Source organism: Carcharodon carcharias, chromosome 14 (genome assembly GCF_017639515.1).
Source record: "Carcharodon carcharias isolate sCarCar2 chromosome 14, sCarCar2.pri, whole genome shotgun sequence".
Taxonomy (NCBI): domain Eukaryota; kingdom Metazoa; phylum Chordata; class Chondrichthyes; order Lamniformes; family Lamnidae; genus Carcharodon; species Carcharodon carcharias.
The window spans coordinates 127,225,472-127,252,236 of NC_054480.1; the positions used below are offsets into that span (position 1 = coordinate 127,225,472).

The following is a 26,765-nucleotide window of genomic DNA, read 5'->3' on the forward strand; positions in this document are numbered from 1 at the left end:
CCATAAAGAGACAGGCATAGCTGGGGCCCATGCGGGTACCCATAGCCACACCTTTTATTTGGAGGAAGTGAGAGGAGTTGAAGGAGAAATTGTTCAGTGTGAGAACAAGTTCAGCCAGACGGAGGAGAGTAGTGGTGGATGGGGATTGTTCGGGCCTCTGTTCGAAGAAGAAGCTAAGGGCCCTCAGACCATCCTGGTGGGGGATGGAGGTGTAGAGGGATTGGACGTCCATGGTGAAGAGGAAGCGGTTGGGGCCATGGAACTGGAAATTGTTGATGTGACGTAAGGTGTCAGAGGAATCACGGATGTAGGATGTATAGTGTGAGACAATGGGTTATAATGTCAGCATGCAAGAACCTGATGCCATAAGGGTTTACCATGTGTATTTGTCTGTTGGTAGCTTTGCACATGTGCCAGTCTGCACTTTCCCATTGTCAGTTGCCACTTGCTTTTTTCAGCACCATTTGTTTGGAAATGATAGAAATCACATTTTTTTAAATTAAAAGGCTGATTTTTATATTCTGAATCTTATTGTACCCTGTCGGATGCATATTCATTTCAGGAGGCAGTATTAGCACCACAAATTTAATTTCTTTTTGCTTTTTCTCATAAAAAGTTGGTGATAATGCAGAGTGGTTTTCTTTTGGTCTTGCATTCCAATCCTTGTACTGATCCTAAAAGTAAAACAAAGAGCTTTCAAGTCATAGAATCTTACAGAAGGAGGCCATTTTGCTGTTCTGCCTCTTTGAAAGAGCTATTCAATTAGCCCCACTGCCCCCTGCTCATTACCCCTACCCCCGAGTCCCACATCTTCCTTTCCTTTTCAAATATCAAATGTTAAATTTAATGTCAAATTTTCAGTTGAATGTTATGATTGAATCTCCTGCTAGCATCTTTTCAGTCAGTGCATTTCATAATGATAGAATATACAGAAATTTTGAAAACAAAATAGGATATATTTCTTCAGGTATCTTCACACACCGTTTTCCCTTTGGGAAGTGGTGCAAGGATTCACAGGCTGATTGAACCAGGGCTTGAACACTCCTTCCATGGCCAACACATCCTGGTGGGGAGTTGAACCTGCAACTTCTGGTCCAGAAACAGGGACACTACCACTGTAGCTCAAGATCTCCCATCATAGAATATACTGAATAAGTAGCACAGCATCTATACATGATCAGAATCCAACATTGGGAACAGAGGAAGGCCAATAATCTACCAGTGTTTAATGACTCAAGGGATCTTTACCAGATATCCACCAAACCCATCTAATCTACACATGGTGAAAACAATGTGAAGGGGCTCACTCCTCAGTTTTTCAATGAGAACATGTGTTACCCAGTGTGGTCAGTATTATATCAGGCCTACAAAACTAATCTGCACCTAAAAGAGTTAAATTATGAGGACGGGTTGCATAGTCTAGGCTTGTATTCCTGATTATAGTAGATTAAGGTGTGATCTAATTGAGTTGTTTAAATGATTAAAGGAGTTGATGAGGTAGATAGAAACTACTTCCTCTGCTGGGGCAACTCCAGAACAAGGTGGCAAAACCTCAAAATTAGAGCCAGGCCATTCAGGAATTATATCAGGAAGTACTTCTTTATACAAAGGGTTGTGCAAACCTGGAACTCTCCCCCCAAAAAAAAACTATTGAGGGCGGGGGTCAACTGAAAATGCCAACACTGAGATTGATAGATGTTTGACAGACAAGAGTATTAAGGGTTACAGATGAAGGCAGGTGGGAGGAATTAAAGTGCAAATCGGCTATGATTTAATAAAATGGTGGAACAGGGTCAAGGGGCTGAATGGTCTCCTTCTGTGCCTATATTCCTATGGTAACTGTGTTACATAGATCAGCAAGGTCCTAAGTTTTATTGCCTATCTCATTAGTCCTTGAAAGGATGGTGTGAATCACTTTGCAGCCTGTGTGATGAGCTCTCACAGTGGTGTAAGGAAATGGAGTTCCCAAGGATTTTGATTTTGACCCAATGACAGTGAAGGAACAGTGATATAGTTCCTAGTCAGAATGGTGCATGACTTAGAGAGGAACTTGCAGTGGTGGTGTTGCCATGTATCTGCTGTCCCTTTCTTTCTAGGTGGTGAAGTCACAGATTTGGAAGGTGCTGTTGAAGAAGCCTTGGCAAGTTGCTGCAGTGTATCTTGCAGAAGATACACACTGCAGCCTCATGTCCCAGTGGTGGAGGGAGTGAGTGTTTAAGATGGTGGATGGGGTGAAGATCAACTGGGCTTCTTTGTCCTGGATGATGTCAAGCTCCTTGAGTGTTGTTGGAGCTACAGTCATCCAGGCAGGTGAAGAGTATTCGAGTATTCCATCACACTCCTAACTTGTGCCTTGTAGATGGCGGACAGGCTTTAGGGATTCAAGAGGTGAGCCACTTGCTGCAGCGTTCCCAGCCTCTGACTGCTAAGGTGATCTGTACTCACTGTGCTCAGATCCTTTAAAATTACAAAATCTCACACAATCTGAGAGAGATTAATTGCACTAATGCTCAGATTAATCAAAATAATTACAGTAAAATCCATAGGTCATTCAGAGTCTACCTGAGGTAAATCATCTGGTCAATCAGAGTCTAATTGCTATAAACCCTGAGGTCAATTAGAGTTTAATTGCTGTGTGGTTAGGAAGGTTTGCAGATCAGCAGGAGCTTTTAAGTTTCAGGCTCTAGGTCAAGAAAAGGGTAGAGAAAAATGTCTTCTTTCTTACTGTTTTCACGTTAATATGGCACCTATAGTTATCATTTGAATGGACAAATCATGACAGCACTTACCTCTAACTACACAGTAATTTGAGAGACATGACAGAGAGAACAATCAAACCAATGTGTCCATGCACTGTACTAGCTTGGCCATGCTGCAGCTGATGTCGACATGCATTCCTGTAAGAAAGAAAATTATTTCAGAAAAATTTGGCGAGGTGTGAGCAGGTTATTTAATTCAGTCTGTGACTGTTGGAAGAAGATGCAATGTGAAATAAAAATAATCTCAAGTGAAATTAGGGGAAACCTTTTCCTTTGGATGGGTGCGACTGTCACCAGAAGTAGCTGAGCCCGTAGAATTGATCAAAAGGAATTGACTAGATATCTGATGAGGAACAGGGTTGCATATATATATAGTGACATACAGGACCACCAGGATTTATGCGCCAGTGACAGAACAGGGCAATATCTCATGACATCCCTGTCTAATTGTTTTCCAGGATAAAAGCTCATAGCACAGAAAGAAGCCATTCAGCCCATTGTGCCTGTGCCAGCTCAAAGAGCTATCCAATTAGTATCACTCCCCTGCTCTTACCACATAGTTCTACAAATATTTCTTCTCAAATATTTATCCAATTCTCTTTTGAAAGTTATTATTGAATCTGCTTTCGCTGCCCTTTCAAGGAGGTGTTCTCCATTTCTCTGTCTTTCTCTTAAATTTGCTGTTACGTTTAGATCAAACTGTCCATTTTGCACATTCACGACCTTCTCTGTAAAGGCGTTAAATCAAAATGATCTTTTCATCTTCCCTCTTCTACATTTAAGACTATGCAGTCTTGTAGGATCATTCGACTATTCCAACATTCTACCACCTTCCACTCACCTTAAACTTAAGCTCATCCAAAACTCTGCTGCCCGTATGCTTACTTACCCTCTGTTTGGTTCATCCATCACGTCTGTGCTCACTGAACTAAACTGGCTTCTGGACCACCAATGCCTTGGTTTTAAAATTCTTATCCTTGTTTTCAAACTGCTCCAACTCTGTAACCTCCTCCAGCCCTCCAGCCTCTATGTAACCTCCTCTATGCTCCACCAATTCAGGCCTCTTGTGCATCCCTGATTCTCATGGCTCCACCATTGGTGTGTGCTTTCAGCTGCCTGGGCCCTTTCGTATTTGAGTGTCCTCCAGAATATTCATTAATTGTTTATCAGGACAAATGTGTAATGAGAAAAAGTTGATGTTACAGTGCTGCTACCATGTAATCGCAAGATTATCACATGTATACGTTTTGTTTTATCTTTGTATTAAGCTAAGAGATAGTTAAATCTCGCAAGTACATCACATTTCATTGCAATATTTAAACCAGATGGATTTTGATAAACATGGTCCACACAACAGCAAAGTCCTGATGGCAGCAACAGCTTATTAGTAATGGTATTTCACATCGCAACAGAAGGGCTACCATGCAGGTATATTACTTTAAAACGCCAATGACTCAAGCACCTTTGACTTTACAAATCTCACAATTACAGTTAACATTAAAATGGAAGGGTAGCATGAGAAACAGGATTCTTAAAAGAGAGGGAATGCATAATATGCCTAATAAATTAAAGATAAATAAAAGAACAGAACAGCAAGCAGAGATAGCTTTGTTCCCATGGGAATGAGAAACTTGAACAGGAATGGAATAAGGAATAAGGGAGGACTGATGTCCTCATTTGAGACAGGATAAGGGAGTGCCTTGAGCCAGAATCATTGAACCGTCAAGGACATAGTGATGTCTCCAGTGTGAATGATATCTCTTTGTGTTCCCTGCACTGATAACAACTTCAGCAATATGAAAACAAGTGATGTTGAGGATTATTAGGCTGAAACCCAAGCAAAGCCAGACACTCATGGACAGGCTGACTCTAGAATTGGACAATAGGCGATGGCTGCATTGTTAATGATTGGTCTAGTGAAATTTAATGTTTTAGATTATGGGAAGGGTTGGAATAAAGAAGATCCAAGCATTTGGGGCAGAAGACTTCAGGAGACGCTCAGAGGACAAGCCAGGTGTTTGGGTAAGGGTGTTAAGACTCTCGTTACTGTGACTTTGACTCAAGGGTAATATAACTTTCACTAGTACCGTGTAAACAACCACTCAGACACTGTAACACATCCCCTCAATTATGCTGAATGAAGTTTGTCACTTAGAAAAGTCAACATCAATTAATTGGCTACCAAAATTTAGCAAAAAGAAAACCTAATATCCCTAAGCTCTAGACTTCCCTCCCTAAACCTCTTCACCTCGCTAACTCTTTCTCTTCCTTTAAGACTCCTTCAAACTGACCTCTTTGACTAAGCTTTTGATCTGTTGTCCTAATAGCTCCTTAGGAAGCTCAGTAATAAACTTTAAATGATTATGTTCCTGTGAAGGCCCTGGGGATGTTTTACTACATTAAGGGCATTATATGAATGTAACTTTCTGTTATTGTCACTCACCTGTCCGATTGACACGCTTTTAACTCTTCCCTTGTCCTTTTTAGATGGTTATTGGTTGTGGTCATGTTCATTTCACACTGGTGAAATTGCTCCTGCCATGTCTGTGCTTTAGCTAATCAACATTCAAAAAGATGAGAAAAAGAAGACAAATAAAGAAACTGATGTATTTCACACTCAGGAGAAGGAATCAGATCCAAATTAGGCAACTAGTTGACTCGAAGGGTGCTACGTGAAATGAGTTTGTCTGCCTCACATCAGCTTTTGGTAGCTTTGATCACATAAGATACAACAGGTCTTAATTTGACACATCTCTCAGTGTGCTTATTAGGATAGCACTTACACAAATGGCAATTCTGGACTGGTGCAATGGGAGGCACAGTTTAGGTTGAGGTGGGTGAAGTGTTTTTACAGAAAAATGTAGAGGGAGCTTTACTCTGTATCTAACCCCGTGCTGCACCTGTCCTGGGAGTGTTTGATTGGACAGTATAGAGGGAGCTTTACTCTGTATCTAACCCCGTGCTGCACCTGTCCTGGGAGTGTTTGTTTGGACAGTGTAGAGGGAGCTTTATTCTGTATCTAACCCCGTGCTGCACCTGTCCTGGGAGTGTTTGATGGGGACAGTGTAGAGGGAGCTTTACTCTGTATCTAATCCCATGCTGTACCTGCCCTGGGAGTGTTTGATGGGGACAGTGTAGAGGGAGCTTTACTCTGTATCTAATCCCATGCTGTACCTGCCCTGGGAGTGTTTGATGGTCATACTGGCTGCCTCATGTATGAAGTATTCTTTTTCCTACACTTAAAAGACTATAGATATGAACAAATGTTGTTGCTGTTGCTGACAACTGTAAAAATGGAACAAACCTCCAGCCATTCAAATTCCAATTCTTGTACAAGCCACAAAACTTGAATAGAAACTTAATTTTTGGAGCACTTTGCTAAGGGATAATGGTAGCCAAGAAAACAATGTGTCATTAAAGAGGAAGTTCTAACTTCCTTAGAAAGGAAACAAAACAGAAGCATGTCTAATCTGTGAGTGTTAGAAACTCAGGACATTATAATGGGCTAGGTTTGGAAAGTCCCTTTTGTGGTGATCCCATGATTCAGAGGCAATTCCTGAGTTAGAAAGTTGGCAATTAAAGAAGGAACTTCCAATACTTCCCCAAACTGAAAAAAATAAGAACTTACATTTCTGTAGCACCTTTGACCTCAGCATCTTCTAAATGGCTTTACAGCTAATTTAATACTACTTGAAGTCTAGCCACTGTTGCAAATTGCACAGAGCGAGCTCCAACAAACAGAAATGAGATAATGATCAGATAATCTGCCTAAGTAATAAACATTGGCCAGGACACCAGGCACAACTCCTGGGCTCTTTTTCAAGATAGTGCCATGACATCCTTTATGTTGACCTAAGAGTAGACAGGGCATCGCTCTGATGTCTGATTCAAAAGATGGCAACTCCAATACTGCAGCATCTCCACAGTGAGTGTCAGCCTGGATTATCTGCTCAGACCCTTAAAATGGGACTTGAACTCCATGCCTTTCTTCCTCAGAGATGAGAGTCCTACCCACTGAGTGACTTCTGACATCACTAAGCATATATGCTTCTAGCAGAGGAGGTCACTCAATAGCAATTATGGGTGTGAACGAGGCGCAGAGAGGGAGTGGGGAGCTAATGCTCCAACAGGAGATATCATTATTTCTCCAAACCTGTGTCACAAAGATTGTATCTCCTGATCAATTTCCAGCGAATGACCCCAGGCAGAACCCCTCCCAATACCCACCAACACAATTATGAAATATTGAAGAACTCTAACCTTCCAGGTCCTCTTGTTTCTTGCTGAAGTTGTTTTTGATAAGTTCGAGCTCTTTCATCCTCTTCCCTAATTCCAAAATATCCTCATTTTGGCGAGCCTGGAACAAAAACATACATACGTCACCAGGTTTTTGTAAATTTTTGTGATTTTCAAGGTGAGTGATGTTGAAGGTAAGAGGTAGATCACTTTCTCATTTTGACACTCATTGTGAGCACCAAAGCACTTAGATACAGCATGGATTAGGTATAGGGCAAAGCTCCCTCTGCACTGTGCTTCTTCAATTAATACTGTTATGGCACAGTGAATGGTAAATGCCAAGCTGCTCAAATCCCAGAGGGAAACTTGAAACAACTGCCACAACTGTTTTGTAATTTGTATTCCATTTTGAGATGCAAACCTTGAATTCAGTAGTAATAAATCCACCGAGTCTTAGACATTTTTTACAAAACTAAATTAAACATTTATTAATAGAAGAAAATATTTTAAGCACACATATAGGTCTACAAATTACTACTATAATAACACCTAACTCCTCTAATTAATTTGACTCCCAGATACAGCTCCATAAGGCACCAATAAAACAAAACAGATTTCAACAGACCCAGGCAAAGCACACAATACCCTAGTCAGGGAGATTCAAAGTGAGTTTTCTTAGCTTTGATTCCTGGATGCAGCAGCTTGATGCATAGAGGCTGGAGGCTTTTCAAACTTGTGTTGGATCTTAGAATTCCTTCTTCTTACAAATAACCTCATCTCCTTTATACATGTTTTTTCCCTTTTTAAAGTAAGTTCCGTTACTCCAATATGTCTTTGCAATTTTACTTTTCTCATAATATAAATCTTTTATAGTATTTGTATTATCAATAACCTTTGAGGAAAATAAACACACTGTTTGACTTAGCTCCTTATGATTTATGGTGTAACATCTTACCATTTATTTGAAATTCAAACTAATCTAATTTAAAATACATATGTTCCTCACGCCATTCTAAAACATCAACATGTTTATGTGTTTAGCATTTCAAACCTTGCTTCCCTTTTGATAACTCAAAAGCTCCAGACCAGCTGTCTCCAATTCAATTAAACCTCCCCCCACCAACACATCCACACAGAAAAACTAATCCAAACCCCACTATTAACCTACCTTTGCAATAAATCACAATAATATTATGAAAATTTTTATATTTTCATGACAATACCATGAGGTCATTTACCTCCATCTGGAGAGAGCAGACAGGCCTTGGCTTAACATTCTGTTCAGAAAGACAGGACTTCTGACATTGCAGCTCTCCCTCAGTGCTGCAGTGGGGGGTTCAAACTTAGAGTTTGTGCCCAGGTCTCTTGAAGTCTTAAACCCACAACCTCCTAACTCAGGGCAGAGAGCTACCCACTGATCATAGGCTGATTCTTGCTCAATTCTGGAAATGCTGAACAGGTTTACACCCCAACAAAAGAATGAGCTGAAAAAAAACAAAAAAACTGCGGATGCTGGAAATCCAAAACAAAAACAGAATTACCTGGAAAAACTCAGCAGGTCTGGCAGCATCGGCGGAGAAGAAAAGAGTTGACATTTCGAGTCCTCATGACCCTTCGACAGTTCTGTCGAAGGGTCATGAGGACTCGAAACGTCAACTCTTTTCTTCTCCGCCGATGCTGCCAGACCTGCTGAGTTTTTCCAAAAGAATGAGCTGGACCGGCTTTGCAAGTAATCCATGTCTCTGAGATAGAAAGCAGTGTGATCTGGACCCAGTTGGGGACTGAGAAGATGGAATTATTTTTTGCTTCATGTGGAGTCAAGTCACAGTGTCACAATTGTGGTTGCAGTGTTTCACCATAAACAGGAATGGAACTCAGCACCATAGGCAGTGGCTGAGGCGATTAATATGGGTGCATTTAAGAGGAAGCTGGATAAACATAGGAGGGCAAAGGAGAAGAAGGATATGCTGATGGGATGAGAAGAGGAGAGGGTGAGAGGAGGCTTATGTTGGGTCAAATGGCCTGTTTCCATGCTGTAGACTTGATGTAATTCTATGTAACCATAGTGAAGAAGGAGGAAAATGCTCTAATTTATATTGAATTGCACTTCGCCCTCCATTTTACACCAATACACAAAATTCTGCTTCTTTTAATTCAACACCATGGGGGCCATTCATTAAAGCAAAGCTCAAACTGCAAGTTCTAAAATCACAAGGACCACTGATATGCCTGTTAAACTTGTGGTCTGACAACAAATAGCCAATGGGAGTACGGAACTTGAGTATTGCTGAAAAAAAGAGATTTTTTGTCAAAGGTTTTCATCTTGCTCTCATCAGGACAATTCACAAGAAAATACCAATGTCAGGGGAAACAACATGTTTATACTGTATGAGAAGAGAGTGCTGATTGGTTGGCAAGTGGACTCTGCACCCTCTTCTCATGTCGTATAAATATGTTGTTTCCCCTTACAATGGTACATTCTTGCAAATTTATTAGTTACTCTCTTATATTTGTGGGCCCCCGTTCTGGTCTCACCCACAAGTGGAAACATCTCTTTGTTTAGCCTATCTAAAGCATTTCTAACTTTACGGGCCTCCATCAGGTCACCCCCCGCCTTCTCTTATTGAGAGAAAAGTGCCCTAGCCCAAATGTTGCCATCATTCCAGGGTTGCCCTGGAGTCTCCAGGGATAATAGATTAATCTCCAGGACATTGCTGTGAGTAAAACTCAGGAGGATAAATTGTAGAGACATTACAAAAAAAATGGAGTTTCTAAACTAAATGCTTTTCAAACACTTCTGTGCACTGATTGTAAAATGTTGGACAAAGGAGACGAACCTGTTTGAGCGATGGTCAAGAATCATCCAATCAGGTAACAACAGTCTGATTGCTTTCCAATAGACCATTGAGAAGTCATCCATCTATGAGGATGGAAGTTGGTGGGTGACCAATGGCAAGAGTGTGGGGGCAGGGCAGTTCGAGAAAGAAGATCATGTGATGAAACATTAGGAATTTGTCCAATCAGAATTGGCAATATTACACCTCACTCAGCCCTTATGAGCACAAATTGTACAAACTTATGTCCTATCCCATTATGTTTCTAAGGTTGAGGGGTGATCTAATCAAGGTAGTTTAAATGATTAAGAGATTGGTTGGGTACCAGCACCTGCAAGTTCCCCTCCAAGTCACTCACCGTCTTGACTTGGAAATATATCGCCATTCCTTCACTGTCACTGGGTCAAAATCCTGGAACTCCCTCCCTAACAGCACTATGAGTGTATCAACACTAAACGGACTGCAGAGGTTCAAGAAGGCAGCTCACCACCACCTTCTCAAGCGCAACTAGGGATGGGCAATAAATGCTGGTCTTTCTGACAGTGCCCACGTACTGAGACTGAATTAAAAACAAGGTGCAGGGAAACTAATTTTGATGAAGGAGTGGAGATGGGGCGGACAGGGATGTATGAGGTGGTGGGGGGGGCTGGTGGGGAAAGGGTGTTGGTGGGGTTCCAGGATAGGGAGGCTCAATCCTAAAATTATAGCTAGGCTGTTCAGGAGTGATTTCAGGAAATAATCACGCATAATCCAAAGGGGAGTGGAAATCTGAAACTCTCCCCCCAACAAAAGACTTATGATGTTGGGTGTCATTTGGAGCATTCAAGACTGAGATTAGTAGACTCCTGTTGAGTGAAAGGATTCAGGGATGTGGAGCAAGTGCAGGTAAATGGTGGTAGGTGCAGGTTAAGCATGATTGAAATGAATGGCAAAATGGGCTCAAGGCTGAATGGCCTCCTCCTGTTCCTAACATCTTAGGAGGTCATCCCGATCTCCTACTAGATTTTTGATTGATTGCACCATCTCACCAACTTTACACCAAACTTCCACCAGTCATGACAGGAAATTGAGAGAAATTTGATCACTTGGTATCAGCACTGGGTAACTGGACACTGCTGGGATCAGCATTTCCTACTATGTGATCATTATCTTTCTTGGGTGTTAAAGTTCTTATTAATGTTTTTTATCTTTTCTGTGCTTCATTGCGTAACACGTTCACTTCCCAATCAAAAAGTTGTGCGTTCAAATTCCAGAGACATTGTGAGTTCATAATCTAGGCTGAACTCCCACTGCAGAACTGAAGGAGTGCTGCACTGTTGGAGGGTCAGTACTGAGGGAGCACTGCACTGTCGGAGGGTCAGTAGTGAGGGGTGCTACACTGTGGGAGATGCAGTACTTGAGGAATACTGCATAGTCAGAGGGTGAGTACTGAGGGAGTGCTGCACTGTTGGAAGTGCAGTACTGAGGGAGCGCAGCACTGTCAGAGGGTCAGTAGTGAGGGGTGCTACACTGTGGAAGATGCAGTACTTGGGGAATGCTGCACAGTCAGAGGGTGAGTACTGAGGGAGTGCTGCACTGTTGGAGGTGCAGTACTGAGGGAGCGCAGCACTGTCAGTGGTGCCATCTTTCAGGTGAGATGTTAAATTGAAGCACCACCTGCTCCCTCAGGTGGATGTTAAAGATCCCAAGGTTCCAACTTGAGGAATGACAGGGGAATTACCTTTAGTGGCCTAACCATTAATTATCCCTCACCTAACATTACTAAAATGGATTACCTGCTCATAAATATCACATTGCCACGTGTGGGATCTTGCTATGCACATAATGGCTGTCATGTTTTCTACATTATGACAGTGGATTTACTTCCAAAAGTATTTCATTGGCTGTGAAGTGCAATGCTTGACCTGAGATTGTGAAAGGCATTACAGAAATGTCAGTGCTTTCTGTTAATTTTTAGCTTGGTGATGTTCTGCAATGTGATTTTCTCCAAATTGATGGCCAGAAGATAGGCTCACCATCCAATTAAGGATGGTAGGTGAGCTGTCAAAGGTGGAGGGCCAATCAGAGGCCTTCCTGCTGAAAGCAGCAGCAAGCTACGTCACGGGCGGATAAGGAGTTTCAAAATGGGCGCGGTCTTTCTCTACAGCTTTTTCAAAACTTAACTAAAAAATTATCTTTGGAGATGGGTGACCACTGAGGGGGAGGGTGGGGGATGGGAAAGAGATGGCTAGCGGCGCTGCTGTACTCAGGCAGGCAGGCGGGTGGGGTTGACCTCTAAGGCTGCCTTGAGCACTGCCCCTGCAACCCCCCCCCCCCACCTACCCCTCCCCAACCTGAGTCTGCCACTCGGGAGTCTGATTCCAGGCAGCTATACTGGACCTCCAGGCAACCTGAAGCCTGACTGGAAAACCCCTGTTGGCTTCTTTCAATTGGCCTTATATGATCTTTAGTTTTTTTAATCAGCTGCTGGCAGTGTACGGCAACCCTGTTATCTCCTCTGCTCCCCCCACTCTCAATTCCCGCCTCTCAGAAAATGGCCGAGAGTGGGGTGGAGCCAGTGAAGCCAGTGGTGCTTTCTCTGGTAAATAAAGCAAAATACTGCAGCTGCTGAAAATCTAAAATAAAATCAGGAAATGCTAAAAATATTCAGCAGGTCTGGCAGCATCTGTGCAGAGAGAAACAGAGTTAATATTTTGAGTCAAATATGACTCTTATTCAGAATTTTGGTACTTGCCTGCTTCCGTTCTTGTTCATGGGTTCAAAATCCAACCCCATTGAGACACTGTGTTCACAAGGATTTGTTCACATCTATATGCCACTTTACCTTCAAAATTCCATATATGTTGTTAGGGGGAGGTGATGGTGTAGTGGTATTGTGCTGGACTTATGATCTAGAGACCCAGGGTAATGTTCTGGGGACTGGGGTTCAAACCTGCTACAGCAGATGGTGGAATTTGAATTCAATAAAAATCTGGAATTAAAAGTCTAATGATGACTATGAAACAATTGTTGTAAAAACTCATCTGCTGGCCTACATGTGACTCCAGACTTGACTCTTACACACCCTCTGAAATGGCCTAGAAAGCCCCTCAGTTGTAACAGATTGCTTCAAAGGCAACTAGGGATGGGCAATAAATGGCCTGGCCAGCAAAGCCCACATCCCATGAATAAATATAATTGCTGTTGTCAAGGAAAAATACCAACAATCACAGGTTACATCAAGCACTAAACTGTACAATGTTACAATTTTCAACAAGCAGTATTTATACAGTACAATTATGTGACTCCAGCATATTCACACAGTGATCTTATTAACTTGCCCTTCTTTATTCTCTCATAATTATACCTAGGTTAGCTATTTGACTTTGCTTACCCATACAGTTTCTTGATCATCACTTATCTCTTCTAATAATGTACTATTCATTCTAAGAACAAACAACAACTATTTGTGCATATATGTCCTAAGTCCTTTTTATCTACTCTTTGCCTACCTTTGGTCTCAGGTCATTTCCATTTCAAGGCTTGTTCTTCTGATTTTTCTGTTCTGGCTTCCCTTTGTAATTTAACCCTTTAGGTGATTTTTCTTTCTCATTGTGAAGCACGGAGTCCACAGAATCAGCAGAACATGGACACAGCAAGACGTATCTTCCCTTCAATTATCTTATTATCTCAGTTATGTTGTATAAAATTAACTCAGTCCCATTCCCCAATGGCAAAACCAGATTTAGTCCAAATTATAACAGACTAGCTTGATGCTTACTTTAGCTATTCTGTTTATCAACAGAACCACTGCACAACTTACAAAACCCATGTTTTAACTCATTTCCAGCTGGTTAACCAAATGTCTGTTGGTCCTGGAGATAACACAGAACACTCAGTAACTAAAGTGGATTCTCGATCCCATAGAAATGAACTTTTTTTTTACATGTCCTCCCCAAATCCTGAAACATATTATTCAATGATTGTGTTGCCTTCGTCTTGAACGAGGCTGAGATGAGCTTAATCAGCACCAAATGGGGAGTAAACCTGGGACTTTACAGCGCTTTATTGATCAGAATGACACTATTCTCAATGAAACAGTCACCATGGCGATTTATATATGTGTCTTTTCTGCTCAATAATTGCCCATGAGAAGGTGGTGGTGAGCTGCCGCATTGAACCCTGCAGTCCGTGTGGTGTAGGTACAGCCACAGTGCTGTAAGGGAGGGAGTTCCAGGATTTCACCCAGCGATGGAATTCAGTAAGTAAATCTCTCACCACAGAAATCCCAGCCCCCGACCTGCTTTTTTAGCCACAGTAATTATGTGGCTGGCCTGGTTAAGTTTCGAGTTAATGGTAATCCCGAGGATGTTGATTTGTACAAATTGTCCTCCTGTTAAGCAATTTCAGAGGGTGTCTGTGGGACTAGAATCATATATCAACCCAGACCAGGTAAGGACGGCAGGTTTTCTCCTCTAAGGGGACATTTAATGAACCAGTGATTTTATTTTTTATATATATGACAGTTTCATGGCTACTTTTCCTGATAAACAGATTTTTTATTTTCAGAAGTTTTTTTAAAACTTAAATTCTCAAACTGCCAGGGTGGGATTTGAAATCATGCTCTCTGAATTACAGATCCCAAGTAACATAACCACTAAATAATGTACCCAAGGATTATGCACTTCCAAACAGAATGATGAAAAGATTTGATATTTTACAAAGGCTCTGGGTTTTGTTAAAGAGCTGCAACACATTATTTTAGCAACAAATACCATTGCTTAAATACTTTCTATTATCAAACATGGCAAAGATTATTTTGGCAATATTTACTGGAATTAATATCGTTGTAACTCTCGATGCTTTTACTGCTCACCGATAGATTGTGACAGTTCTTCAATGAGGACTGTGTATCCGCCATCGTCTCCATGTACTTTTCCTGCAACGAAGTGTTATTTCTAAGTTGGGCCTGGCACTCGGCCAACTGCTTCATAGGTTCTGTGTTCATCAGAATGATCACCAAACTTGCAACAATCACCGCAATCAATAACAGCCCCAAAATTATCCATTTTAAAAGATGGAATTGTCGCTTGCTGTCCAATTTCATCCTCGATCTGTCTGTTCGACACAGGAACTTTTCTGCAGCCAGCACAGCACTAGCAGCTCAGCTTCTGCCTATCCTTGTGTTGCAATACTCCTGTTCAGTAGCCAATTGCATCATTTCCACCATCAAATAACATAATCTACACACATCACAAATTTACTGGAAGTCATGTGTTTCAAGCCATTCCAGATTTTGGCAACAGGCCAGTCCAACTTGATTTACACTGAAATCTCTTAGTTTCGTTTCAGGTTATTTTGTGAATTGTAATATTGGGTACTTCATACCTGAAGGTTTAAGAGTTTTCAGGGCAGCAAAAGACCCAATAAATTGGTCAAACATCCCCATCCCCATATCCCTCAATCCCACCCACCTACCCCTTATATCCTGGAAAAACTCAGCAGGTCTGGCAGCATCGGCGGAGAAGAAAAGAATTGACATTTCGAGTCCTCATGACCCTTCCACAGAACTGAGTGAATATAAGGAGAGGGGTGAAATATAAGCTGGTTTAATGTGGCGGAGTGGGGTGGGGAGGCAGAGGAAGAGAAGTGGAGGGGAGTGGTGTGGTTGAAGGGACAAGCAAGCAGTAATGGGAGCAGATAATCAAAAGATGTCACAGACAAAAGAACAAAAGAACACAGAGCTGTTGAAGGTGGTGATATTATCTAAATGAATGTGCTAATTAAGAATGGATGGTAGGGCACTCAAGGTATAGGTCTAGTGGGGGTGGGGTGGGATGGCTAGCAGGGCATAAAAGATTTAAAAATAATGGAAATAGGTGGGAAAAGAGAAATCTATTTAAGTTATTGGAAAAAACAAAAGGAAGGGAGAAGAAACAGAAAGGGGGTGGGGATGGAGGTGGGTGTTCAAAATCTAAAGTTGTTGAATTCAATATTCAGTCCGGAAGGCTGTAAAGTGCCTAATTGGAAGATGAGGTGCTGTTCCTCCAGTTTGCGTTGGGCTTCACTGGAACAATGCAGCAAGCCAAGGACAGACATGTGGGCAAGAGAGCAGGGTGGAGTGTTAAAATGGCAAGCGACATGGAGGTTTGGGTCATTCTTGCGGACAGACCGTAGGTGTTCTGCAAAGCGGTCGCCCAGTTTACGTTTGGTCTCTCCAATGTAGAGGAGACCGCATTGGGAGCAACGAATGCAGTAGACTAAGTTGGGGGAAATGCAAGTGAAATGCTGCTTCACTTGAAAGGAGTGTTTGGGCCCTTGGACAATGAGGAGAGAGGAAGTGAAGGGGCAGGTGTTGCATCTTTTGTGTTTGCATGGAGACATGCCATAGGTGGAGGTTGAGAAGTAGGGGGTGATGGAGGAATGGACCAGGGTGTCCCGGAGGGAATGATCCCTATGGAATGCCGCCGGGGGGGGGTGAAGGGAAGATATGTTTGGTGGTGGCATCATGCTGGAGTTGACGGAAATGGCGGAGGATGATCCTTTGAATGTGGAGGCTGGTGGGGTGATAATTGAGGACAAGGGGGACCCTATCATGTTTCTGGGAGGGAGAGAAGGCGTGAGTGCGGATGCACGGGAGATGGGCCGGACACGGTTGAGGGCCCTGTCCTCGGTTAAGGAAGAAGGAGAACATGTTAGAGGAACTGTTTTTGAAGGTAGCATCATCAGAACAGATGCGACGGAGGCGAAGGAACTGAGAGAATGGGATGGAGTCCTTACAGGAAGCGGGGTGTGAGGAGCTGTAGTCGAGGTAGCTGTGGGAGTCGGTAGGCTTGTAATGGATATTGGTGGACAGTCTATCACCAGAGATTGAGGCAGAGAGGTCAAGGAAGGGAAGGGAAGTGTCAGAGATGGACCATGTGGAAATGATGGAGGGATGGAGATTGGAAGCAAAATTAATAAATTTTTCCAAGTCCCGACGAGAGCAAGAAGCAGCACCGAAGTAATCATCAATGTACTGGAGAAAGAGTTGTGGAAGGGGGCCAGAGTAGGACGGCAACAAGGAATGTTCCACATACCCCATAAAGAGACAGGCATAGCTGGGGCCCATGCGGGTACCCATAGCCACACCTTTTATGTGAAGGAAGTGAGAGGAGTTAAAGGAGAAATTGTTCAGTGTGAGAACAAGTTCAGCTAGACCGAGGAGAGTAGTGGTGGATGGGGATTGTTCAGGCCTCTGTTCGAGGAAGAAGCTAAAGGCCCTCAGACCATCCTGGTGGGGGATGGAGGTGTAGAGAGATTGGACGTCCATGGGAAGAGGAAGCGGTTGGGGCCAGGGAACTGGAAATTGTTGATGTGATGTAAGGTGTCAGAGGAATCACAGATGTAGATGGGAAGGGACTGGACAAGGGAAGAGAGAAGGGCGAAGAAGATAACAAGAAATGAGTTCCGTGGGGCAGGAGCAGGCTGACACGATCGGTCTACCAGGACAGTTCTGTTTGTGGATTTTGGGTAGGAGGTAGAAGCGGGCCGTCTGAGGCTGGGCGCCTATCAGGTTGGAAGCTATGGGAGGAAGATCTCCAGATGAGATGAGGTCACTGACAGTCCTGGAAACAATGGCTTGATGTTCAGTGGTGGGGTCATGGTCCAGGGAGAGGTAGGAGGAAGTGTCTGTGAGTTGACGCTCAGCCTCCGCAAGGTAGAGGTCAGTGCGCCAGACAACAACAGCACCACCCTTGTCAGCGGGTTTGATGACAATGTTGGGGTTGGACCTGAGAGAACGGAGTGCAGTAAGTTCAGAGAGAGACAGATTAGAATGGGTGAGAGGAGCAGAGAAATTGAGTCGACTAATGTCACGCCGACAGTTCTCATTGAAAAGATCAAAAGAAGGTAAGAATCCAGATGGAGGGGTCCAGTTGGAGGGAGAATATTGGAGGTGGGTAAAAGGATCTGTTGAATGGGGAGAGGACTCCTGCCCAAAGAAGTGAGCACGGAGACGAAGACAGTGGAAGAAGCGTTCAGCATCGTGCCGAGCCCGAAATTTATTGAGGTGAGGGCATAAGGATATGAAACTAAGTCCTTTGCTGAGCACTGAACGTTCAGCGTCGGAGAGGGGAAGGTCAGGGGGTATAGTGAATACACGGCCGGGGCTAGGATTGGAAGATGGAGTGGGGACAGAGGGACAGGCAGGGGTGGAGGGTCCTAGATGGGTGTTGGTGTCGATGAGTTGTTGGAGCTTGCGTTCCTTAGCACTTGGGAGAAAGAGCAAAAGTTTCTTGTTGAGGCGTCGGATGAGACGAAGAATAAAATGAAACTGGGGGCATGCACAGCTTTGAAAAAGGGTACGGCGGTGCTGCTGGAGGGTGAGGTCAAGTGTGTTCATATGCCTGCGCATGGCACCGAGTGTGGATCTCAGAATGTGACGGGAACAGCAGTCCGAGAAACATTTTATGTCCTGGAGATACCTGTAATCCTGGGTGGGTTTGAAACAAGAGGAATGGAATTGCAATTGAAATCCACGTGGGGTAAGTCGGAGACGGAGACAGTCACTGAGAAAGGAGTGGATTCCAGGATTCCAGGACATAAAATGTTTCTCGGACTGCTGTTCCCGTCACATTCTGAGATCCACACTCAGTGCCATGCGCCGCCATATGAACACACTTGACCTCACCCTCCAGCAGCACCGCCGTACCCTTTTTCAAAGCTGTGCATGCCCCCAGTTTCATTTTATTCTTCGTCTCATCCGACGCCTCAACAAGAAACTTTTGCTCTTTCTCTCAAGTGCTAAGGAACACAAGCTCCAACAACTCATCGACACCAACACCCATCTAGGACCCTCCACCCCTGCCTGTCCCTCCGTCCCCACCCCATCTTCCAATCCTAGCCCCGGCCGTGTATTCACTATACCCCCTGCCCTTCCCCTCTCCGACGCTGAACGTTCAGTGCTCAGCAAAGGACTTAGTTTCATATCCTTACGCCCTCATCTCAATGAATTTCGGGCTTGGCACGATGCTGAACTCTTCTTCCGCTGCCTTCATCTCCGTGCTCACTTCTTTGGGCAGGAGTCCTCTCCCCGTTCAACGGATCCTTTTACCCACCTCCAATATTCTCCCTCCACCTGGACCCCTCCATCTGGATTCTTACCTTCTCTTGATCTTTTCATTGAGAACTGTCGGCGTGACATTAGTCGTCTCAGTTTCTCTGCTCCTCTCACCCATTCTAATCCGTCTCTCTCTGAACTTACTGCACTCCATTCTCTCAGGTCCAATCCCAACATTGTCATCAAACCTGCTGACAAGGGTGGTGCTGCTGTTGTCTGGCGCACTGATCCCAACCTTGCGGAGGTTGAGTGTCAACTCACAGACACTTCCTCCTACCTCTCCCTGGACCATGACCCCACCACTGAACATCAAGCCATTGTTTCCAGGACTGTCAGTGACCTCATCTCATCTGGAGATCTTCCTCCCACAGCTTCCAACCTGATGGTCGCCCAACCTCGGATGGCCCGCTTCTACCTCCTACCCAAAATCCACAAACAGAACTGCCCCGGCAGACCAATCGTGTCAGCCTGTTCCTGACCCATGGAACTCATTTCTCGTTATCTTGACTCCCTTCTCTCTCCCCTTGTCCAGTCTCTTCCCACCTACATCCGCGATTCCTCTGACACCTTACGTCATATCAACAATTTCCAGTTCCCTGGCCCCAACTGCTTCCTCTTCACCATGGACGTCCAATCCCTTTACACCTCCATCCCCCACCAGGATGGTCTGAGGGCCTTTAGCTTCTTCCTCGAACAGAGGCCTGAACAATCCCCATCCACCACTACTCTCCTCGGTCTAGCTGAACTTGTTCTCACACTGAACAATTTCTCCTTTAACTCCTCTCACTTCCTCCAAATAAAAGGTGTGGCTATGGGTACCTGCATGGGCCCCAGCTATGCCTGTCTCTTTATGGGGTATGTGGAACATTCCTTGTTCCAATCCTACTCCGGCCCACTTCTTTCTTTCTCCGGTACGTCGATGATTACTTTGGTGCTGCTTCCTGCTCTCTCGTTGGGACTTGGAAAAATTTATTAATTTTGCTTCCAACCTCCACCCCTCCATCATTTCCACATGGTCCATCTCTGACACTTCCCTTCCCTTCCTTGACCTCTCTGCCTCAATCTCTGGTGATAGACTGTCCACCAATATCCATTACAAGCCTACCAACTCCCACAGCTACCTCGACTACAGCTCCTCACACCCCGCTTCCTGTAATGACTCCATCCCATTCTCTCAGTTCCTTCGCCTCCGTCACATCTGTTCTGATGATGCTACCTTCAAAAACAGCTCCTCTGACCTGTATTCCTTCTTCATTAACTGAGGTTTTCCACCCACGGTCGTTGACAGGGCCCTCAACCGTGTCTGGCCCATCTCCCATGCATCTGCCCTCACGCCTTCTCTCCCTCCCAGAAACATGATAGGGTGCCCCTTGTCCTCACTTATCACCCCACCAGCCTCCACATTCAAAGGATCATCCTCCACCATTTCCAGCATGATGCCACCACCAAACACATCTTTCCTTCACCCTCCCTGACGGCATTCCATAGGGATCGTTCCCTCTGGGACACCCTGGTCCACTCCTCCATCACCCCCTGCTCCTCAACCTCAACCTATGGCACCTCCCCATGCCCACGCAAAAGATGCAACACCTGCCCCTTCACTTCCTCTCTCCTCACCGTCCAAGGGCCCAAACACTCCTTTCAAGTGAAGCAGCATTTCACTTGCATTTCCCCCAACTTAGTTTACTGCATTCGTTGCTCCCAATGCGGTCTCCTCTACATTGGAGAGACCAAACACAAACTGGGCGACCGCTTTGCAGAACACCTGCGGTCTGTCCGCAAGAATGACCCAAACCTCCATGTCGCTTGCCATTTTAACACTCCACCCTGCTCTCTTGCGCACATGTCTGTCCTTGTCCTTGTCTTGCTGCATTGTTCCAGTGAAGCCCAACACAAACTGGAGGAACAGCACCTCATCTTCCGACTAGGCACTTTACAGCCTTCCGGACTGAATATTGAATTCAACAACTTTAGATTTTGAACTCCCACCTCCATCCCCACCCCTTTCTGTTTCTTTCCCCTTCCTTTTGTTTTTTCCAATAATTTATATAGATTTTCTTTTCCCACCTATTTCCATTATTTTTAAATCTTTTATGCCCCACTAGTCTTTCCACCCCAACCCCACTAGAGCTGTACCCTGAGTGCCCTACCAACCATTCTTAATTAGCACATTCATTTAGATAATATCACTACCTTCAACACCTCTGTGTTCTTTTGTTCTTTTGTCTGTGACATCTTTTGATTATCTGCTCCTATCACTGCTTGCTTGTCCCTACAACCACAGCAACCCCACCCCCTCCAAATTCTCTTCCCCACCCACCCACCCCCACCTTAAACCAGCTTATATTTCACCCCTCTCCTTATATTCGTTCAGTTCTGTGGAAGGGTCATGAAGACTCGAAATGTCAATTCTTTTCTTCTCCGCCGATGCTGCCAGACCTGCTGAGTTTTTCCAGGTAATTCTGTATTTGTTTTGGATTTCCAGCATCCGCAGTTTTTTGTTTTTACCCCTTATATCCGTCTATCCTACCTTCCCACTTCTCTTATCCCTCAATTGCACCTACCTTCTCCTCATAGCTCTCAGTCTCACCCACCCACCTTCTTCCCATATCCCTCAACCCTCTATACAAATTCTGAGAAATTGCTACAACAGGTCTTTTTTTGCTAATTAATGAAAACTAACTTAAACACAATGAGCAGTTGTAAATTAGGAGTTTCATTAGTTGTGATATGACTGAACCATCTTTTTAATCCTGTTTGTGACACACAATGGTGACTTGGTGAGAAATTGTGATTTTGGCCTTCATTGGCCCAATGGTAAAAAAAAAGTTCAACAGAAATCTAGCAGGCAGGCTGCTGCATGAGAATTACAAGATAAATACCTTAGCAGAATCTGTAAGGCACAGACGTAGTTAGAGTTGAACCAACATAAGTGGGTGCCAAGGCCACCACGATTCCCTTGATTAGGTATTCAAATGAGAGATGTGGATAGAATAGGTAGAGAGAAACTGTTCCCATTGGTGGAAGGATTGAGAGTGAGAGGGCTCAGATTTAAGGTAATTGGCAAGAAGCGGTGGAGACATGAGGAGAAACTTTTTTCACGCAGCGATTGGTTAGGACCTGGAATGCACTGTCTGAGAGTGTGGGGCAGACTGGTTCAATTGAGGCATTCGTGGGTGGAGGGAATTGTATTATTGCCTGAAAAGGAGGAATGCACATGGTTACAGGCAGAAGGCAGGAGAGTGGAACTGGGTGAATTGCTCATTCAGAGAGTTGGCACAGACATGATGGGCCAAATGGCCTCCTTCTATATAATTTGAGATTCTGTGATTTGGCTAGACACTAGCAGTGAAATGTTTACGATCTGATAGGAGTCTGAATGTGGGAAGCTAGGGATCTTCAGGATCTGGCCTGACTTGTGTGGGCAGTTGGATAAATAACATCTTTTGTAATCGGGCCATTAAATTATGGCGAGATAATGATAGGGTTAAACCAGTTGCCATAGGCTTTTCTGTATAAAGAAAGTATAAGAGGAGATTCCTCAAGCACAGGCAATATAGAGGTTTTCCATGTCGCATTGATTGATGCACCTGCTGATGCACAGAGTATTCCCAAAAGGAATGCATCAGAGTGTAATAGTTGGGGAATTGCTGAGAATGGGAATTTTTGGGTAAGCAGTGGTGAATATATCTCAAACTGAAAGGTATTAAGGGATGTAGGGCAAAGGTGGGTATATGGAGTTAGCTCACGGATCATTTATGGTCTTATTGAATGGCCGAACAGGTTCTGGATGACCTGCTAATGCTAAAAATGATCCCTGCCCTTAAAGTGTAACAGCAACCATTTTTTTTATTTGTTCATGGGATGTGGGCATCGCTGGGTGGGCCAGCATTTGTTGCCCATCCCTAAATACCCTTGAGAACTGAGTGGCTTGCTATGCTATTTCAGAGGGCATTTAAGAGTCAACCACATTGCTGTGGGTCTGGAGCCACATGTAGGCCAGACCAGGTAAGGATGGCAGATTTCCTTCCCTAAAGGACATTAGTGAGCCAGGTGGGTTTTTATAACAATGGTTTCGTGGTCATCATTAGAATTTTAGTTCCAGATTTTTTTATTGAATTCAAATTTCGCCATCTGCCGTAGTGGGATTCAAACCCAGGTCCCCAAGGCATTACCCTGGGTCACTAGTCCAGTGACAATACCACTACACCACTGCCTCCCCTAAATTGGTTGCATCTGTTAATTGTGTAATTAATCCCTGATTTTTTTGAGAAGCCCAAATGAAAGATGAAAGAGTAGGAGAAATTGGGATATAGTAGCTCGAGGATGTGAAGCTTGACTGTATAAGGAAGGCAGGGCAGAGAAGGATGAGGAAATGTAGGCCCTGGGAAAGAATGATTGATACATTGACATGACGGAGGTGAGTGTACAAGGTGTGTGGAAGACATTAAATGAATCGGTAGAGTCCAAGATGGGGAGAAAGCACAGCTGCCAATGGTGGAGGGGCAAAAACCAGGAATGCACAAGAGACCAGAACTGGAGGAACAATAACTACAGTGGAGAGAGACAAATAGGAAGAATTCAGAAAGTTGACTTGAAATGCAACCAAGAAACAGCTTATAAAAATGGACAGGGAATTTACAGAGTGAAGTGTGTGTGGGTGGGTGAATGGGCACGTGGGTATGGATGTTTGAGCATGGATTTGTCGATGTATGTGTGAGAGAGTAGATATATGTGTGAGAGTCGATGGATGTGTGTGTGAGTGCATGTGAATTGAGTGAATATGTGGGTGGGAATAGAGTGTTTTTCTTTACTTATGGGATGTGAGAATCACTATCAAGGCCAGCATGTATTGCCCATCCCTAATTGCCCTTGAGAAGGTGGTGGTGAGCTGCCTTCTTGAACCGCTGCAGTCCATGTGGTGTAGGTACATCCACAGTGCTGTTAGGGAGGGAGTTTCAGGATTTTGACCCAACAACAGTGAAGGAACGGCGATATATTTCCAAGTCAGGATGGTGTGTGGCTTGGAGGGTATTTCCAGGTGGTGGTGTTCCCATCTATCTGCTGCCCTTGTCCTTCCAGGTGGTAGAGGTCACAGGTTGGGAAGGTGCTGTCGAAGGAGCCTTGGTGAGTTGCTGCAATGCATCCTGTAGATGGTTCACACTACTGCTACTGTGCATCGGTGGTGGAGGGAATGAATGTTGAAGGTGGTGGATGCGTGCCAATTAAGTGGGCTGCTTTGTCCTGGATGGCATTGAGCTTTTTGAATGTTGTTGCAGCTGCACTCATCCAGGCAACTGGGGAGTATTCCATCACACCCCTGACTTGTGCCTTGTAGATGGTGGACAGGCTTTGGGGAGTCAGGAGGCAAATTACTCGCCATGGAATTCCCAACCTCTGACCTGCTCTTGTCGCCACAGTATATATATGGCTGATAAAGTTCAGTTTCTAGTAAATGGTAACCTCCAGGATTTGATAGTGGGGGATTCAGTGATGATAGTGTCACTGAACGTCAAGGGGAGATTATCCCTTGTGGAGGATGTTCATTGCCTGGCACTTGTGTGATGCAAATGTTACTTGCCACAAGTGTGTAATGTGATTGTGGGAGTGGAAGTGTATGAGTTTGTGTCTGAGTACGTGAGTGACTGTGTCAAGTGTGTGAGTCAGGATACCATGCTGGCCGTGATGCACACTGCACTGGGTGAACCTGCTGAAACTTGCCCAGGATTACACATGAAGTATGGTCATTGTCAAGGATTTTGGTCACTATGGAGAAGTATAAGAGTAAGACTGGGAGAAGCAGGTATGTATTTCAGTAATAATCACTGGTGGTAAATTCTCCAGCAGGAAGGAATAATTGATTTTGAAAAATTGCAATTTTATAGGAACTTTCACAACCTCAGAACACCCCAAAGCACTTCACATGCAATGAAACACTTTTTGAAGTGCAGTTGCTGTTATAATGTAGGAAACACATCAGCCAATTTACAAACAGCAAGATCCCATAAACAGTACTGAGATAATGACCAGATAATCTGCATTTTTAGCCCTGGTGAAGGATGAGTATTGGACATGACACAGAGGGAAACTTTCTTGCTCTTCAAAGAAATATCGGCATACACCTGAAAGGGAGGAGGAGACCTCAATTTAAAGTCTTATTTGAAACAGTGCACCTCCAAAATGCAGCACTACCTCACTACTGACCCTCCAAGAGTGCAGCACTCCCTCAGTACTGACCCTCCAACAGTGCAGCACTGTCTCAGTACTGACCCTCCAACAGTGCAGCGCTCCCTCTGTACTGACCCTCTGATTGTGTCGTACTCCCTCAGTAATGACCCTCCTACAGTGCAGCGCCACCTCAGTACTGACCCTCCAAAAGTGCAGCACTCCCTAAGTACTGACCCTTGAACAACGCAGCACTCCCTAAGTACTGAGCCTCTGAGAGTGCAGCACTCCGTCAGTGCTGACCCTCCAAAAGGGCAGCACTCCCTCAGTACTGACCCTTCAACACTGCAGCACCACCTCAGTACTGACCCGCGACAGTGAAGCACTGCCTCAGTCCTGACCCTCCGACAGTGCAGCACTCTCTCAGTACTGACCCTCCGAGAGTGCTGTGTTCCCTTAGTACTGACCCCCCGACAGTGCAGAACTCCCTCAGTACTGACCCTCTGACAGTGCAGCGCTCCCTCAGTACTGACCCTCTAATGGTGCAGCACTCCCTCAGTACTAACCCTCTGACAGTGCAGCACTCCCTCAGTACTGACCCTCTAACGGTGCAGCACTCCCTCAGTACTGACCCTCTGACAGTGCAGCATTCCCTCAGTACTGTACTGGAACTGTTGGCCTAGCGGAATTCCTCAGATTATCTTAAATCTGAAGGCAAAGCAAGGAGAATGTTCAGCCAGAGATTGGTTAAGGCTCTTCCCCTGAGTCAACAGGTTCAAGCCCCAATCCAGGACATGTGCAGAACAATATTGGCTGGGTCCCTGTTGCCATACCAAGGGAGTGTAGCACAGTCAAAGGGGCTGTCTTTTGGATGTGATGTTAAACCAAAGCCCTGGCTGCTCTCTCAGGTAGAGATCCCACCATTTTGAATAAAAGCAACAGCACAAAAAGTGGGCATCTCAGCATTGTCACATTGCTGTTTCTGTAATCATGTGCACAAATTGGCAGCCATGTTACTAACATTACAGCAGTGACCACACTTTCAAAGTATTTCATTGCCTGTGAAGTGCTTTTAAACATCCTTTGGCTGTGAAAGGTGCTACAGAGGTTCAAGTCCTTCTTTCTCATCTCTCATTCCACATTCTGCATCCAACAATCGCCTCCAGTTAAACACAACCAGTCTCTCTCCTGAGTTTTTCCATCATTCCCTCTCTCCCTCTCTCACAGGAGCCGGTTCTCTGTGACTCACCAGTTCGTCACGCTTCTCCTCTTCCCGGTTCTGAGTGATCTTCGAGAGCTGAGACACCAGATCCTCCACCTTTGCCTCTGAAATTGTCAGACGCTCTTGCAGGTCTGCATTTTTTCCCCAAAGCCATCTGTTCTCCCTGTGTAGCCGCGCAGTCTCCACAGCATTCAACATACTTCGGTGATCTTGGTATGGGGTCACGGGTGGCATCTTCCTGAAGAGCGTCACGAGGACCAGGCAGAACAGAATAAAGATTAAGCACGGGTGTCTTATGATCCAGGCACATAAAGCTGTCAGCATTCTGCAGTTGTCCCAGGAGCTGAAAGTGTTAATGTCCAGACAACATCAGCGAAATGACAAGAGGCCAGTAGTGCCCAATATAAATGTATGAAGAACGTTCCACTGCCTTTACTCTAGTGAAATGTAACTGAGTCACTTTTCTGTTT

General features: G+C 44.4%; 1 protein-coding gene and 1 pseudogene across 3 annotated transcripts; both read right to left on the reverse strand.

Moving 5' to 3' along the window:
* Nucleotides 1-571: 571 nt before the first annotated feature.
* Nucleotides 572-26,765, reverse strand: LOC121287166. 3 transcript variants are annotated; one of them, XM_041204769.1, is made up of 5 exons: nt 26,323-26,759; nt 7,020-7,116; nt 5,203-5,314; nt 2,790-2,897; nt 572-674 (listed from the first exon to the last, which is right to left on the reverse strand). In XM_041204769.1, the coding sequence occupies exons 1-4, from the start codon at nt 26,617-26,619 to the stop codon at nt 2,792-2,794; spliced, it is 612 nt and encodes a 203-aa protein (XP_041060703.1). In that variant the 5' UTR covers nt 26,620-26,759; the 3' UTR covers nt 572-674; nt 2,790-2,791. The 3 variants fall into 3 exon arrangements, with proteins under 3 accessions (XP_041060703.1, XP_041060704.1, XP_041060705.1); XM_041204770.1 differs by lacking the exon at nt 26,323-26,759 and adding an exon at nt 14,685-15,002; XM_041204771.1 differs by lacking the exon at nt 5,203-5,314 and having other exon boundaries at nt 26,323-26,765.
* On the reverse strand, nt 4,101-4,279 carry LOC121287715 (annotated as a pseudogene).

Coding starts and splice junctions, on each gene's coding strand:
- LOC121287166 (XM_041204769.1), bottom strand. CDS start 26,619: ATGCTGACAGCTTTATGTGCCTGGATCATAAGACACCCGTGCTTAATC. Junction 7,117..26,322: donor AGGAGAAGCGTGACGAACTG/GTGAGTCACAGA, acceptor TTTTTGTTCCAG/GCTCGCCAAAATGAGGATAT. Junction 5,315..7,019: donor GAAACAAGAGGACCTGGAAG/GTTAGAGTTCTT, acceptor AATGTTGATTAG/CTAAAGCACAGACATGGCAG.